Raw genomic sequence first — 16,110 nt, forward strand, 5'->3', positions numbered from 1 at the left:
CCTCATTCTCACCAACGCTTCAGCCACTTTTCTATGGCATGTCTACGCTCTGGCTGCGTTGTTAAAAGATCTTTGCTGATTGTAACCAAGCACTTCCTGAAGAGACGTTCTTAAGAATCATTGAATGAGGCTTTAATCTATTTTAAGATTCAGATTTAAATTTAGATTTAACAAATAAAGAGAGGAGATATTTATACATATAGTCTGAAATGGAAAAGGCAGAAGCTAAAGCTTATTGCGCCTATCCCAGTGTATTTACAAAACAAAAGCAAAAAGCTGCCAATGTCTTATGCATGCAGTTACACCGTTTTCGTTTTCAGTTCATCACAAAAAAAAAGAAATGAAAAAGCTCCATCATGTTGAGTGCATCATCAGCATCCATTCTCAACATATTTTTTTCATAATTGATTTCTTCAAATGTTTTAAAGTTTTAAATGGTGTTAGTTGGACCTAGCTCTAGGTCCAACTAACACCATACATTAATCCCATTCCCAACAAAAGACACACAATGCAGCTTTGCACTCGCTCTCATGTATGCTTTTTAAAACATCTTCCTTTTGGAAATTATAAACACAGTCTTGTTGTGGCCAGATTATCAATTAATATGCCTCCCTGAAGAGAGTGTATGCAGTGTAGGAATAAAACAACATGTATCATCAGGAATACCAAACTCTTCCATTATAAGGAGAAATTTGTCCCTGTGGGGAAATTTTGTGCCTCTCGTCTCACCAATCTCATCAGTGTTAATGACATTGTTGTTAATAATGCATTGGTTTTATATAGCGCTTTTCTGGACACTCAAAGACGCTTTACATTGCACTATTCATTCACTCCATACTCGGTGGTGGTAAGCTACTATTGTAGCCACAGCTGCCCTGGGGTAGACTGACGGAAGCGAGGCAACCAGTCTGCGCCATCGGCCCCTCCGACCACCACCACTCACTCACTCACGCATTACATTCGCTAGGCTTCCTGGTGTTCCCAAACGGTCTCCCATCCAAGTACCGACCAGGCCCTTCCCTGCTTAGCTTCCAAGGTCTGACGGGATTGGGCATAGCATAGGCGGCACAATAGTGAAAAGTGACGGACTCACTATCTATAGAGACTATAATATCTCCAACAGATACGGTTGACACTGTGCTCTGCAAATAAAGTTATATGATATGCTTTCATTTGTCTCCATAGAAAATGCCCTCTTCATTACACCCATCCTTCAGTACCACTGGGCAAGCCTTTCTGGAGCAGAGTGAGACTGACCGCAGAGCAGCACCCGGAGACTCATCTCCAGACCTTGAGGTTGGTTTGGTCAGGACAAACTGGAAGTCCATTTGTGCATGTATTAGAAACCAGAGCAAAAACACCTGGAGGAAATCCACAGACTTGGGACAAATATGGAAACATTACAGAGAAAGGCCCCACATGGTCTGGGAATTTACCTGGGACCTTTTTAATCAGGCAAGCGTGCAAACCATTCACTCTTTGTGTAAGATTGTATTAAACCAATGTGTTTGGATTTCATTATCAAAATAGCTTCAATGAAGCTCTCTCGTTGGCGCAGGACAATGTGTTCTGTCACAACTGTGTTAATCCACAGATCTCTGTAGTCAAGGTTATCACGTGACACTCATAGTGTTTTGCATGTGTCTCAATAGTTCACTGTGTCACTATTGGCCAATGCTGATAGGGGCTCATTTTCTCCAAACAAGGAAGTGCTAATTGTCAGAGCATTTGCAAACTAAATGGACTATTTGAACTTTTAGGCTTTGTATTAGGCTTTACTTAACTGAGAAATGCTTGAAAAGGTCTCTTTGCTGCTTCTATGTTTTTCCGCGGACATAGCGCTGAGCCTGGGACCAAAGCAAGACATGGAATTTACATTTATATTACCTGCTGGTAGGACTGAGTGCTTCTTTCAGCCCGCACTGAAGGGAGACACCATGGAGTTTGAATACCAGGTAACGACTTATTTGGACCTCTATATATCTCTTGCATGTCTTATTTGGTCACGGTCACCTTTTTATTTAGTGTTGAAGTTTTGAAAAGCGATGGATGGAAGTTGGTGAATAATTCATAAATATGGGGCTGTGAACTTTGGGCCAGTGCACAGGAAGATAAGGCTTCCACTGAGCCGGGAGACTCTAGTGTGAGCGAGAAAAAAAGCTGAAAATGTGAGCACTGACTTTTTTTTTTTTTTTAATATACAGCATTATATGACACATGAGTGCTTAAAATGTCTTGACAATTTTATGAAGTCTTTACTTTCATTTGACAGTACATCAAGGATAATAAATCAGGCCACCAGTGCAATATTAAAGGGGGGGTATTATGCAAAATCGACTTTTTCAAGCTTTACATCATGTTATTAAGTCATTCCCTCATTAAAAACATGCCTGAAGTGTTGCCTTAGCACATTCACGTATTTTCGAGTAATCTGTAAAAACTCCGATGGCGGCCATTTTAGGGATAAAACGCCTGATTCCTTCAGGAAACGCCCTCGACCTCCAGGATACGCCTCCGACCTTTCGTCACCAGCCGAGTAACCAACCACTGCTCCTCAGCAGAACCCCCTCCCCGCAGTGTCTAGCCCTAAGATGTAAACAGAGTCATCATGGAGGATTAGCTTCATGTGTTGTGAACCGGAGCCACAGCAGACTTTTACAAAGACACACATCAGTGTTTCTGTTACCGAAACACCCAGGATTAAAACCGGTGACAAGAACACTTATTTCAGTGTCTGGTTCTGCGCTGGGCCTTGATGATGCACAGAGCCTCCGGAGAAAGCTAATGCTAAGCTAAACCTCGAGTCATCACGTGAAAACGAGAAATATGCACACATAAAGTCAATAAAACCACCACACACATAAAGAACCGTTTAACAATGATCACACACGGAGCCAGGCTTGTTGATTTGGAAGTTTATTGCTCACATTTCATCTACAATGGGTCATAGCCGAGTGGCTTTCTCCCGGAGCTAACAAGCTAGCCGCGATAAGCTAACGGGAAAATTCACTGAATACAAGCAGCATATTATGCATTGAAAACGTCACTAAAACAGGCAACTGCTTGAAGCAGCCTTTATGATGATCACACACGGAGCCTGGCTTGTTGATTGTGTAGTTTATTGCTCACATTTCATCTACAGTGAGTCGTAGCCGAGTGGTTTTCTCCCGGAGCTAAGGCACTATTAGCCACGACAAGCTAACAACCTTCACCTTCACAACATTCATTGAAAACAGGCAGCATATTATGCACAAATAACGTCAATAAAGCAGGCAACTACTTGAAGCAGCCTTTACGATGATCACACAATGAGCCTGGCTTTACACATGTGTGGTTTATTGCAGACTTTTCATCAACAATGAGCTGTAGTCGATTATAACAAGCTAACGGGTAACCTCGAAAAACCACTGTCCACCTGCACAGATAATGTCCGTCTTTGAATCGTATGGGCTCCTGCAGATCCTGGTGTCGTCCATGGGGGTATAGTTAGAGATCCATAGGGCAGGGCAGATGCAAAGAGATAGCCTCCAAACAGCAGTTATTTTTCAGGCAAGAGCCCCGTCCAAGCGTCCGGTGTGGAAGGTTTGTGTCCAAATCACATCCTGTGTGGCCATTGTTCACAAAGTGATAAACAGTAGGTCCTTTCCAACAATAAAAATGAAAATGCACCGATCGTAGTTTCAATACAGTTGAGACAACGAGCACAGTGTTGTGATGCCACAGACAGCGTGTGGAGGGGGCGTGTCGGAAAGGGTCAGAGGTTCTTAAAGAGACAGGGCCTATTTCAAGTCTTTCGCTACCGCCATTTTGAAAGAGCAATTTTATACAAGGCAGTTATTCTAATTTACTGCATTTACAGACCAACAGAAGGTTTCGTCATCATTGTAGTGTGCCATAGACTGGTGCTATGTGGCTGAAAAAAGCATAATACCCCCTCTTTAAGTAATTGTACTTTGCGCTACAGTAAGGTTTGTCATGTTGCTTATCAAAACCATAAACACATAATATATAGGCTGTATATTGTACGGCATCACAGTGTTTTCCAGTGTCTTTGAAGAGCTTCCTTTGTGGACTTTTCACAAAAAGTCTGTATCAGTCTCTATGGTACATTTGCAGCATAGAGGATGTTAAATGTAAGTGATGAACTGGTGATGAACTCCAAACAATTAGGCAACAAAGTAAAAGTGTGCACACAGTAGATCTTATATTAAGTATATCAAAATTGGTGCCGAATGCCTCTTGTCTAAACAGGTGATCGCGGGGTCTGGCCTGGACGTCAGTTTCTCCCTGATCTCTCCCACAGGACACAGGCTGGTCTCGGAGTTCAGGAAATCCGACGGCATCCACATGTGAGTTTGACCCTTTAACTACCCACATTTTCATTATACTGACTGTGAAATCTAAATTATGGGCACATTGGGCAGGGTGGACTACACAGAAGACGGGGACTACCGCTTGTGTTTCGACAACAGCTTCAGTCACATGTCCCTGAAGATGGTGTACTTTGAAGTGGTTCTTAATGCTCAGAGCGCTGCCCGAGACGAGTGGGACGAGGTGGCCAAAGAGGACAGTCTGTTGGAGTATAAACTGAATGACATCAGGGTGAGAGGAGCATATTCTCCATATTTAGAGCATGTTATGCCATTACCAATGTCCTAATTGTTGTGGTGGTTTAGCACGTTGTCTTGTAATGAAATAAGAAGCTTAAAGTGCATATGACACATTAGACACATTTTTTGCTAAAACATTGTTAAAGCAGTACTAAGTAACTTCTTTACCTTAATAAATCCTTTCCGTAGTCCCTCTGGGGGTAATATAAGTGTCAATGGAATGATTGGGGGGTCTTTCATCTCCCCCTGGTTTATCTGGCCAGAAAACCACTCTTGCAGTTTTCCCTGCTTTGACCCGGAGCCACCAATACACACTTATGTAATCATGAAGAAGAAGCTAACAGGCTAACGGGCAAAACTAACTGCGGGCTAGCGCCGCTTAAACAGTATTTACAGCCAAGTTTGAGTGAAAAGAAGAAAAAAAAGATTGTGTCTCCATTGTGTAATTGGATGTACAATATCCCTCTCTCACTTCGTCTTTTCTGTCAGTGTTGTATTTACTCTCACGGACAATTAATGAGTACCACAACATGCGATGACGCCTGCAGTAGCGCTTATGGCCTCTAGGGGCATGAGTTGCTTAGTTCTGCTTTAACACAATTATATTTAAGATTTTGCTAAAGATTGTACCCAACTGTCTTTAATTTAACCATTTTTGTTTCACTTCCTTATTGGACACCGACAGGAAGTGACATAGATGAAGGCAAACAATTTTAATATGTTGCCGTGCCGACCATGTTGAGTCAATGTGAAGTCAAACTGCTGTGGAATTTTACCTCTATCTATGTCACTTCCTGTTAGCAGCTTAAAAAATCATATAGAATCACTTTTCTGTCCAACATTTCTTCATTAAAATAAATAAAAGGATAATTATGCAACTGATGAACTAATGTTATCTAAATGAGTCATATCTTCAAAAAAAATTAAAACCTGTCATATGCTCTTCCTCACTGTAACATCATCTTGTGCTCTCTCTTTCCCAGACCAGTTTAGAAATAGCGCGCGGACATCTGGACAGGACCAAGCTGCTGCAGGCTGCTCTCCGGGCGTTTGAGGCCAGGGATCGATATCTTCTGGAGGACAATTTATGGAGAGTGTCGTTTTGGTCTTGTGTTACGCTGCTTGTGATGCTCGGTGTTGCGGCTGCTCAAATATACACTCTGAAAAAGCTTTTTGACGACAAGAAGAAAGTGCGCACAAAGGCATAAAAATACTGCTTTTGTGACAAGCGCTGGGGACGTTTGGACTTTGGGGGAGACATTTTTTATAAAACATGTGACGCAATTTCAAGGAATTAAGAAACCCACAATAACTACGGTACTAGAAGCCTGGAGAAAAAAGACCTCTGCAGGTTGATCTCATCTTGATGTGATACTTGTGCAGTCTTGGATTCACCTCCTTTTTGTTCATTGAACCACAAAGCTTTCATTCTTACTTTGCTTGAAAAAGACACTAATAAAATGAATTATTTGTACTTGTGATGCACTTTGGTTTAGCTTCTAGTACTGAATGAAACCTTCGCACTAAAAAAAGTTGCACACAAAAAGTATGGTTTATTTTCGTAAGCTGCTAAAATCATTTTTATTTAAAAAGTACATGTTTGTATCAACAATGTAACTTGCCATATACTCAAACAAAATACTCATCTATTTACAGATTTCCCCAATACAAAATGTTCAGCAACTTCGAAGCCACAATATACAAGAAATGTAAAACAACAATATTTGGCAGCATCTAGGTTTGATTACAATCATTCTATTTGTTCACTTTTGTTGCATCTTATGTTAAATTAACTTAAAAGCTTATATTTGAGGATCACCTCATATTCACACATTCCCAACTTAGGTCATCATTCATCATGTCAACAGTTCCTAACTTGGATCAGTAACAACACTGTGGTGGTGTCCTGAAGGGAAGTCCAGTGCGCAGGAGTCAGTGTTCACCACAGGGGGCGCCGAGGAGCAGGAGGAGGACGCCTGTTCACAAATATCCAGTGTTAATCACTTGTTCTTGTCATAAGGATGAGGGATAGTTCTAGGATTCACTTTCAGAAAAATACAAGGAAATAAGACAATGGTGTGATCAGCTTAGGTTGTTGGAGAGGGCTGGATAACATGAGGAGTGAAAACATCATAAGGCAAACCTTTTCGATGTTTTTGAGATGAAGCAAGTAAAATTAGTAATTGTGGTAATAGTAGAGGTCAATATAGAATTGAGCAAGTAGTAGCAGCAGCAGCTGGGTGTGTCCAGGGCGTGGCCAGGGAGGGCATAGGCCACCCCTCAGATCTGATTGTCTATGGCAGGAATTTGCCGATAAATTGAAAAATATGGCCAAAGCGTCTCAAGCCGTCATCTGTTCTGGGTTGTTATGGTGTTGAGGACCGACACTCGACACTTCAAATCAATGGATATAATTATGCTAAAATCTGTGCATTTAAGTTTAACAGGATGCTGAATATTAAGTATTCAATCCTTAGTCAATATTTTGCTTAAGTCTTGCTTAAACCTCCTGAACCGAGTCCATTTTCTCCAGTTTGGCTTTACCCAAGTCTAAAAGCTTAAGAAAAAGCATCAAATTAGCAACAAAAACTAGCAAAAAAACGATTTAAAAATGTGACAAAAAAACAAAGTACAAAGCAACAAAAATGTGACGAAAATGTGACAAAAACATGACGAAAATGCAATAAAAAAAAAATTAAAAAATGAGACTAAAACACGACAAAATCACTGTGTGACTAAAACGAAGTAACGACATGACAAAAAGTTCAGATCACTTTTGTAGGTCTTAGCTTTCAAATGAGGCATCACACTGTTGCTCTCTAGTCAAGAAGCTTTTAGATTTGGGTCAAGCCGAACTGGAGAAAATGCAGAATGTCCTTGAGTAGGAGTGGCAGTAGTAGTTACAGTGTAATGGGATGGTTTAATAGAAATGTACGGACAAGTTGTTTAAAACAGCAGACAAGGGTAGAGCTGCCAACAAATAGGGCCAAGGGGATAAGTTGATGGTGAGAGAAGATAACGCAGGGGGCTAGATAAAGGCAGACAATTTGCTACGGCTTGTATAATTATTCTAAAAGGTAATTTGCTCATAAAAATCTGCAGGAGCATTAAAAGCATCAGAAGCATTTTGTGTGTGTGGATTTTCAATTGTTCCCATGAGCGCACCTGTCGCTGGGGCTGAGTGAAAACACATCAGACAGGGGCCATTGTTTGAGTGCTGCCTGGGAGGACTGACAATTTGACGTTGCCATAGAAACGTGTGCAGGAAAATGTTTAGATGTTGTTAACGCTGAGGGAGTTTGGGGCAAGAATGAAAAGAATCAAATTAAAACAAAAGAGACGGGCAGGAATAAGTGCGGACAAATCAAACTTTCATTTTTTTTTAAAAGTCATAATTAGCAAATCGCAATATAGCAGCAATTATGTACACACACTGTGGGAATGAGACAGAAAAAGCTCTAGGGTAAGTAGGGCTAAATGCAGACAATGCATTTTCCCCCATGTTTCCTGGGTTAGTATGAAGGAACAAAAACAACTTCCGTTAATTGGGAATATACAAATACATACATATATTTTTATGTACAAAAAAAGGCTTTTGATGATTGAAATGGTCATGTGTTTGCGTGTCATTACAATATTAACTGCTATGGTCTAAACATGGATAAAGAAAAGTGGTCTCCGCTTGGTATGGGGATGTAATGATGTGAGATCAATAAAGTACTATCTTATCTCTTAAATAGCATGCAGTCTATTACTGTGCGGTAAAGTAGAATGTTTAAAATAATGTCCTATTCAAAGTTCAGAATGACCTCCACAGAGACCCATTGCAAAAATAATAAGGCAAAAAGTTTGGAGCAGTAGACCATGACAAATGTGTGGTAAAACCCATGTGACTCTAGTATTACTTTAGCTGTTCAAATCACAGGCTCCTCTCTTTGCTATTATGACCCCCTTGGATTGTTTAATATAAGCACACTAGGTTGGATCCTGATTTAAAGAACAAATTGCATATCTAATTCAGAAACAAAACAAGAAGTCCTGGAACACAGCGCACACAGAGAGACACCAACCACCAGACGTGTATATTATTATTCACAACACCCTTTATTTCACTCTCCTGCTTCCAAATCAGGTCAGATCAGTTCATTGCTACAGAGGCACTTGACAAAATAAAAGGGCTTTCATGAAAACAAAAGGTGTAGAGAAGAGAAGTGGGTATACACACGATCGAGGAGAAAATACTACAATATTACAGAGATTTACAGACTTCATTGTGCTGGTTAAAGTGACAGCCAATTTTGTCCTCCTGCGTCCAATTGGAAATAAATAGTAGACCACGGCAAGTACTCGAGGTGCTTAATCCTTATGTAGGGGCCGTCTTTTTCAGAGAGCTGTCACCACAACCACAACCTATGCACTTGTATTAAAAGCATACTCTGTCAAAAGCCCGTTTAGATACTATATGATTCGAATAATATTTGAGTGTATTGACATATAAGGGCTCGTCAAGACAGAGTGTGCTTTTATCTCATTCGGACAAATCTCCCACCACCAACACCTCCACTACTGATTAAATGGAAAAAAAAGGAGGGAACATCAAAACAACCCCAATGGCAATCCCCTTTTGAAATATACCACAAAATACACTTTCATAGAAGCTTTTGTTATGATACCATCCCTATGAACCCTAACGTCGTACAAGGCCAAAATGTCAAAAAAAAAGTCTGGCTGATAAATAATGTTATTGGGATATTCTATTTTTTTGTTGTTTTAACGGATCGGACACAAGTGCTAACCCCTGTAAAAGAGGTCTGGTATATACAAAATATCCTTTAAATGGAGGCCACTGTTGAAGGCTGAAGAGGAAACAAATTGCTTCTTGCCTTTATGCCCTGGGTTCTTTTTAAAAAATTCAAAACCTAAGGAATGAGTAAACGCTAAAGGCCTCGATGGGGTATTTCAATAGAATATGTAATGGCGACTTCTAAAAGTGATCGTGAGGAGAGAGGTTTGGACGTCGCGCCTCCTACTCGCCGTGCATAGTGTTCTATTCGCTAAGGCTGGAAGTGCTTGGATAGTTATGATCACTCCCAAGTTGTTTATTTTTCTCCTATGTATCGCTGTTAAACACATTCTGATCTCTCTGCGTGTTTTTTTCTTCTGATTTTTAAAGCTACATTTCTCATTAAAAGTCACTCAAATAAAATACAAGAACAAGATATTGCAAAATAACAGTCACCATAAAGTACTGAATGAAATATCTATTCATTAAAGGGACACGTAAGTGGATACAGGGGGGGATGAGGCAGGCCTAGAGTTTGTGTGAAAGGCTAAACATCGGATGAAAATGGGCTGTAAACCAGTTCTTACAAAGCATATCTGAGTTTTGTCCACAGCAGAAGTTGTTCAAGTGCTTGCAAGGCGTTATCACACACTGAACAGGTCGGCATGTGTGGCTTATTAACAGTGCTTGACCAGACATGTTTAAAACGGGCTAATTTGCTGACATGACACGGCCGTAGCCTTTCCCACTCCCGCCAATGCCGGGTTTAAAGTGCGCCGAGAACGACACGGGCGCACACTGGATAAGCTGGGCTTGGCCACGGGTCTAGTCTAGCAGGGAGGGCTCGGCGGGGCGGATTATGGTGGGCCGGTGAGAAGGGGCGCCGGGGGGTCTTCGGCTGCAACAAGGACAGAAGATAGAGGAGAAGTGAGAGACACCAAATAACCCGACAGATAAAAGGAGAAGGCAATAGAAGATACACAGGAACAACCAAAAGAGGAAACAGTCACCCGTGATTGAAGGGGAAACAAGAGAATACAGGATACAAGTTTAGCGCAACCACCAAAGGCTGCAATTATTTAAGGAATATAATGTCCTGCGTATCCTATTGTCCTAAAATGTGTCCCGTTTGTGACTCTGGGCACCAGCAGGAGCGCAAAAGCTTTCAGTTTTATGCAGCTAAAATCTCTTTTTGAAGACGTGAGACAGGTCTTTAACTCTGATTACGTTTATATTCAGGCTGGAAATAGTTCAATTAAGCTGGACATGTGACAACTGAAGGCATTTTACCTTCACTCACACCTTTTCATTTGATTTATAATTATTTATATTTTACAGATTTGATCTGGCTGTTACAGCGGGACTAAACACCTCACTCCGCTCACATTGCATAAACACAGAAAGTTGTTATGGCGCGATATGGCAGCTTCTACACTGGATAAGTGCTAATAACACACTAGCCTGATATTTGGATGCATTGCTGAATGCACTTCCTACTCCTGCTCACGATACGTGATTATGACATGAGTTTGAATGAGCTACGAATAAAATAAAATAAAAAATGCACTTAGCAAATGCGAGCTAATGCATGGTTTTAAGCGAAAAAAGCAACTATAGTTTATACTGAAATTAGAGAGATTGGTCTTAGACGTGTTTAGTTCCTCTTTGAGTGAACATATTGCTCTTATTCTGTAAAGCACTTTGTGTAACTGAGATGCATGTGACTCTTGTATTACTTAAGCAGTTTAGTATTAAAGTTTTCTAACTGAAGCTTCGGTCCCTGGAAGTGTTTTCTGTGTGAACAACATATTAGATTTAAATAATAAATAAACCCCAAATTAAATTAATTACAATCCCCAGTAAAATATCCTTCAACAATTGTAATGCCCTAGAGGAGGAACTCACACACGCTCGTCTATTAGTTTCTAAAGTGATACCTGGGCACGCCTGGTGGGACACGGGCCGGTCGGGAGGGGATCTGTGGGGGTGCGCTGAAGGGGTCCTGGTGGCTGTTGAAGGCGTTCATGGGCTGGTTGGGGCGGGACGGGATGGGAGGGGCTCCGAAGGCGGGAGAGGGGTTGAGAGGAGCCCCAAATGGAGGAGAGGGGTTGGTGGGGGGACCAGGAGTCGTGCCCCGGACCACAGGCGGTCGACTGGGAGGAGCTGTGGAGGCAGGGGGCGGCTTGCGCTGGGGGGTCGGGCTGCATAGAAAGAGAGATGTTGCTGAAATTAAGACAAAACTCTTCGGATAATGTGTCTTTAAAAGCCACACTGCGGAACATTCCAAGTCATTATCCATATGTCATAATAAAAGGACTATTGTAACATGCATAAAAACTCTCCAGTGACACTGAACGTCCTCCTAATGATAACTTTAAAGTGGGTTATTAATGATGAGGACATGACATAAATAAGCCTACTGTTCCTCATTATGCAAGAGTGAGCATTTAAAAATCTTAGGTAAACATAGGAAAATAAATAAACATTAGTGGAAAGACACGTAGGCATTACCTGGCGTTCTGCATCCAGGAGTCGTTGACGGGCGGGGGCAGGGGGGTGGAGATGGTGGTGGTGCTGATGTCTCCGATGATCTGCAGCGCCTCCTTCAGGGCGTGGTACATGCGCAGCATCTCGTCCCTGCGCTGGGCCTGGTCCGCAGACTCCTCCATCAGGGTGTTCTGGTCCCCGCTCGAGTAAAGGTAGGCCAGGAGCTCGGAGTGAATGAAATCCTTACTCTAAAAGACAAAAAAGGAAATGTAATGGAAAAAAAAAACTATTTGGTGAGTCAGAGAGAAATGAAAGTGCAGGTTATGTCACAATATGTTGTAATTATAGTGCCATGGAAAGTTGTATGTTACTTCTCTTTTTTTCCCCGAGTTTAGTTACCAATTTCCTGCATTCAAAACATTATGGGTTACTCACATTGTTGATCATGAGGTGCATGATGGTTTTGGGCAGGAGGTCTCTAATGGATTTGTTGATGATTCCCGTGTATGAGTCCACCAGATTACGGATCGTCTCCACCTGCCTCTCCAGCTGAGGGTCCATGGAAAAGGTGTCTGCAGGGGCCGACTCTTCCTCTACCTGGAAGAGGAGAATGAAGCAAATTAAAACAGAAATGGTATGAACAATGCTGTGGTTCTCAAGTGGCAGAACATACACACAATATACAATTGCCAAATGTTCTCATAATTTGAAACACTGACATGGATTTATTTATTTATCAGGGACGATACAATCAACATAGTTACAATAAAGGTTTGCAGCTGATGCGATGCATGAAGAGCTTTAGCTAGTGCTAGTTCGCAGCTCATGTCCCTGGTATATGATAATGATATTGTTATATATTCTCTATACGTTTGTTAAGGGGTGACATCACAGCTCTACTTCCAGGTTCGCATAGACCGGCAGATGTGCGAGGAACTACATAAAAAACTCTTCAATACCACAATTTCTGAAACTCAACAGAGAGTTAGTTACTGAACATACTTATTTATCAGGCCCATTATTAGCCAAAACCTTAGCCGTACCTACTGCTGTAAAAGTAATATTTACCAAAATCACTACATCCGGGTTTAGCAGAGAAAAATGCTAAAGTCCGAGGCGGCGTAGCAGCAAAACCCGGAAGTAGCGACTTTAGTAAATATTACTTTTTTAGCAGTAGGTGCGGCATTTATGGCTAATGAGTCTGAGAAATAAGTAGGTTCAGTAACTCTGAGTTACTTCCAGAATCTCTGAGTAACTCTTGAGTTTCAGAAATATTGATTGTTGTTTTTAAGACTTTTTTTTCTCACATATTTCTGCCAGGACCCAGAAGTGGAGTCGTGACATTTTTTTCATTTATTAATTCATTTGAATGGGACTAATGGGAATATTAATGAACAGACAACGAGTGCTGTAAATATGCCGGATTTAGCTAACGGAGCGCCATATAAATAGTTGAGCAGTCAGTTAGGTTCAGTTGGGCAGTTGCAAATATCTGCGTCTGTGTATGAGGTGGGCAAAAAGATATATCTGACAGTTCATTATTATTTAGTATAGTTTAATGTGATCATTTAAGAAATGTGATTTAGGTGTTCAATTATGTGTGTACAGTATTAGCTAGTTACTCGTAGTTAATAGTTATTTTTCAGATACCAGACTTTGTAACTGATTGAAACATCATTAAAATTCCTAAACTGCCCTTTGTGTCTGAATGCGATGTTGAGTGGATAAAGAATTCCAGATAACCATAGTAAAGTCCTACAATCCCTTAACATTGGTCCTTCAAGCCGGATATTCTTATTTGGGGCGTGGCATGTCCAAAGCTAAAGCATTTGAGAACCACAGCACATTATATACATAGCAGTGTTACTGAAGCTGGTGAGAGGCCACTGATACCTGGTCCTTCTCTGGATAAACTCCGGCCCTGAGGAAGGATGCTTTCCAGCTGTCGACGTCTTCTTGAGATTCACAAGCCAGCTCGATCTGACGGAGATCCTTATACACGTTCCTGTGCGCATATATCATTAGTATGTTATTTGTCAGATTACAGAATTTACAAGAAAATATCCTAAGAGAAAAACTAAACAGGACTAACGTATCAAGGATGTATAAAGTGAGACACACCTCTGTTCCGTGTTGAATATTGCAAAGACGTGCTTCGTGGACATGAAGCCTCTCTCCACATCTCTGAGCTTCAGGTTGTCCAGAGGAAGCATGTATTTCTTCTCTTTTTCCTACAGCGGAGCAGACACAAACGCATTACTGTAGACATGAAGCCAGATAAATATTTGATATAAAACTGAGCGATTTTCTACTTTTGGAGCAGAAATGGTGGCACGCGTTTCCGTTGTGATCTGAACATGGGGGATGGATGAATAGGCTTGTAAAGAATATTACTACATCGACTTCTCGTTCAATTTCAATTTCAATTTCACTTTTTATTGTTTGCGCCTTAATTTACCATTTACAAGTTATAAAATAATTTCGCTGTATTTTCTTAGGGTTTGGTTTAATAAAAAAGAATTGTGAGAATTGAGTGTACTTGAACAATTATTGAGAATTTTACTTCCAGAACCAGAGCCGGTTTCAATGTAGGCAAGACTTGTTGAGCTCAATTATTGTCAAGAAACATGGATTTTTTGTGTCATCAAAATGTGAATTTTAAATGTCTGTGAAATGTATGCTTTGAATCTTTTTAACACTGAAATAACATGTTTGATTTTTTGTTTTCAGTCACTTAACATTCACTGCAAATTTTTCAAGGCTTTTGAAATGAAAATGAAAAATTCGCCTTTTAAATATTCACTGTATCATTTTTCAAAACATCCAATTCAAGACTAGACTGTAAAATTTGCTATAAAAACTTCAAGTACATAAAGTCACCCTTAAAATACGCAATGTAAAAAAAGAAAATTCAACAGTTGAACAGTGTAAAATTTGCAGTAGAAAAACATTCAAATGGAAAAATTCACCCTCAACATATTAAATATTTAAAGAATCAATTAATTCAACAGTAAAAATTCAGAGTGGAAAAATTCACACAGCACATCGTGGACCTCAAGGCACGAGCAATCAATCCTGGATGACTGAGAGCTGAGATGCAGGATGTTTCCAATTGGTTTGTGTCTTAAGTGGGCGGGGCTTACAGATGAGGAAACAGGAGTTGACGAGTCGCATCTAAGAATTTTGATTGAAAAAAAAACAAATACAAAAATAAAAAAAAGAATTTTGATTGGTCCCTTGCAACGTTTGCCGATGAACCAGAATTTGGCTCGAATCACTCTGGATCGATTGCTCATGCCTTGGTGTCCAGGATGTTCAGTGTGAATTCTTCGCTGCGAATTTCACTCTCTGAATTTCTAATGTTGAATTTGAGGGTTTGACTTTTTTTAAACATTTCATATTTTATATTTTAAGGGTGAATTCAGTGATTCAGTGTTTAAACATGTCAAAGCAGAAAATTCACAGACATTTAAAATTCACATTATGATGACACAAAAATGAAAGGGGTTCTTTCTTCAGATTTAGCACTGCTTTTGTGTTAAATTTATGACACAGTTAAACTTTTTTTTTTTACTGGAATCATCGTGATTCAAGGTTGTAAAATCAGTGGGATTAAATGATCCTCAGTAAAATCGTTGAAATTTGTGGAAGTGTCTACGTAGGGAGCAGCTTCTCTTTCAGTTTCACTCAATCAATTCATTATTGCGATGCCCAATAGCGCCACAACAGTTGCCTCAAAAGGGCCGCACAAGAATTGACCAGTTTTGGGGGGAGGAGTGAAGGGACTTGTGGGGGAATGGGGTGCCAGTGCTTTGAGCTAAGACATCTGGAAACATTTACTCTGGCACTAAACAGCGCGGCGGAGACCCAACAGTTACATCACTCGGAGCTGTGCACAATCCCCAACCCCCAACACATGCGCTCGCAAAGGCCAACGACTTCACCACGCGTGCAACCACAAACAAACAAGTTCAACAAATTGGATACGCATATACTGAAGGGACTTTGGGACGTCTGCTAACACACGTTTAACCAATAGTGGAGGGTTATACATTTTTTTGAAAAAGATTGATTTGCTTTAGACACGGTGCGCATAATCACACCGCCCCCTCCGGCCCCCGTAACCCAGTACGATTTCCTGCAAATTCCAAAGTCAGATCCCGGCTGGAACATTTCAGCTCGCCTGCCACGTCAGATCGCCTCCACCATCCTCCCTCGCCGGATCGGCCG

At 40.8% G+C, this 16,110-nt stretch overlaps 2 protein-coding genes across 4 annotated transcripts in view; one reads left to right on the forward strand and one right to left on the reverse strand.

Moving 5' to 3' along the window:
• The first annotated feature begins 1,750 nt into the window (after positions 1-1,750).
• LOC306968579 (transmembrane emp24 domain-containing protein 1-like) lies at positions 1,751-5,832 on the forward strand. Its single transcript, XM_079563997.1, has 4 exons — positions 1,751-1,955; positions 4,252-4,349; positions 4,425-4,602; positions 5,594-5,832. Exons 1-4 carry the CDS (start codon positions 1,791-1,793, stop codon positions 5,816-5,818), a joined length of 666 nt encoding a protein of 221 aa, XP_079420123.1. The 5' UTR covers positions 1,751-1,790; the 3' UTR covers positions 5,819-5,832.
• Positions 5,833-8,924: 3,092 nt separating this feature from the next.
• The window catches only part of dnm2a (dynamin 2a), a 28,385-nt gene continuing 21,199 nt past the window's right edge, over positions 8,925-16,110 (reverse strand). For 2 of the 3 annotated variants that reach the window (XM_079564280.1, XM_079564279.1), the window contains 6 exons: positions 14,002-14,111; positions 13,768-13,885; positions 12,316-12,477; positions 11,905-12,128; positions 11,331-11,594; positions 8,925-10,291 (listed from right to left, as the gene is read on the reverse strand). In XM_079564280.1, coding sequence (XP_079420406.1) covers positions 10,219-10,291; positions 11,331-11,594; positions 11,905-12,128; positions 12,316-12,477; positions 13,768-13,885; positions 14,002-14,111 — 951 coding nt within the window. In that variant the 3' untranslated portion in view covers positions 8,925-10,218. The remainder of the gene's footprint in view (positions 10,292-11,330; positions 11,595-11,904; positions 12,129-12,315; positions 12,478-13,767; positions 13,886-14,001; positions 14,112-16,110) is intronic. The other variant, XM_079564281.1, reaches the window with a different exon arrangement.

The sequence above is a fragment of the Gobius niger genome, assembly GCF_951799975.1.
Source record: "Gobius niger genome assembly, chromosome: 10".
Taxonomy (NCBI): domain Eukaryota; kingdom Metazoa; phylum Chordata; class Actinopteri; order Gobiiformes; family Gobiidae; genus Gobius; species Gobius niger.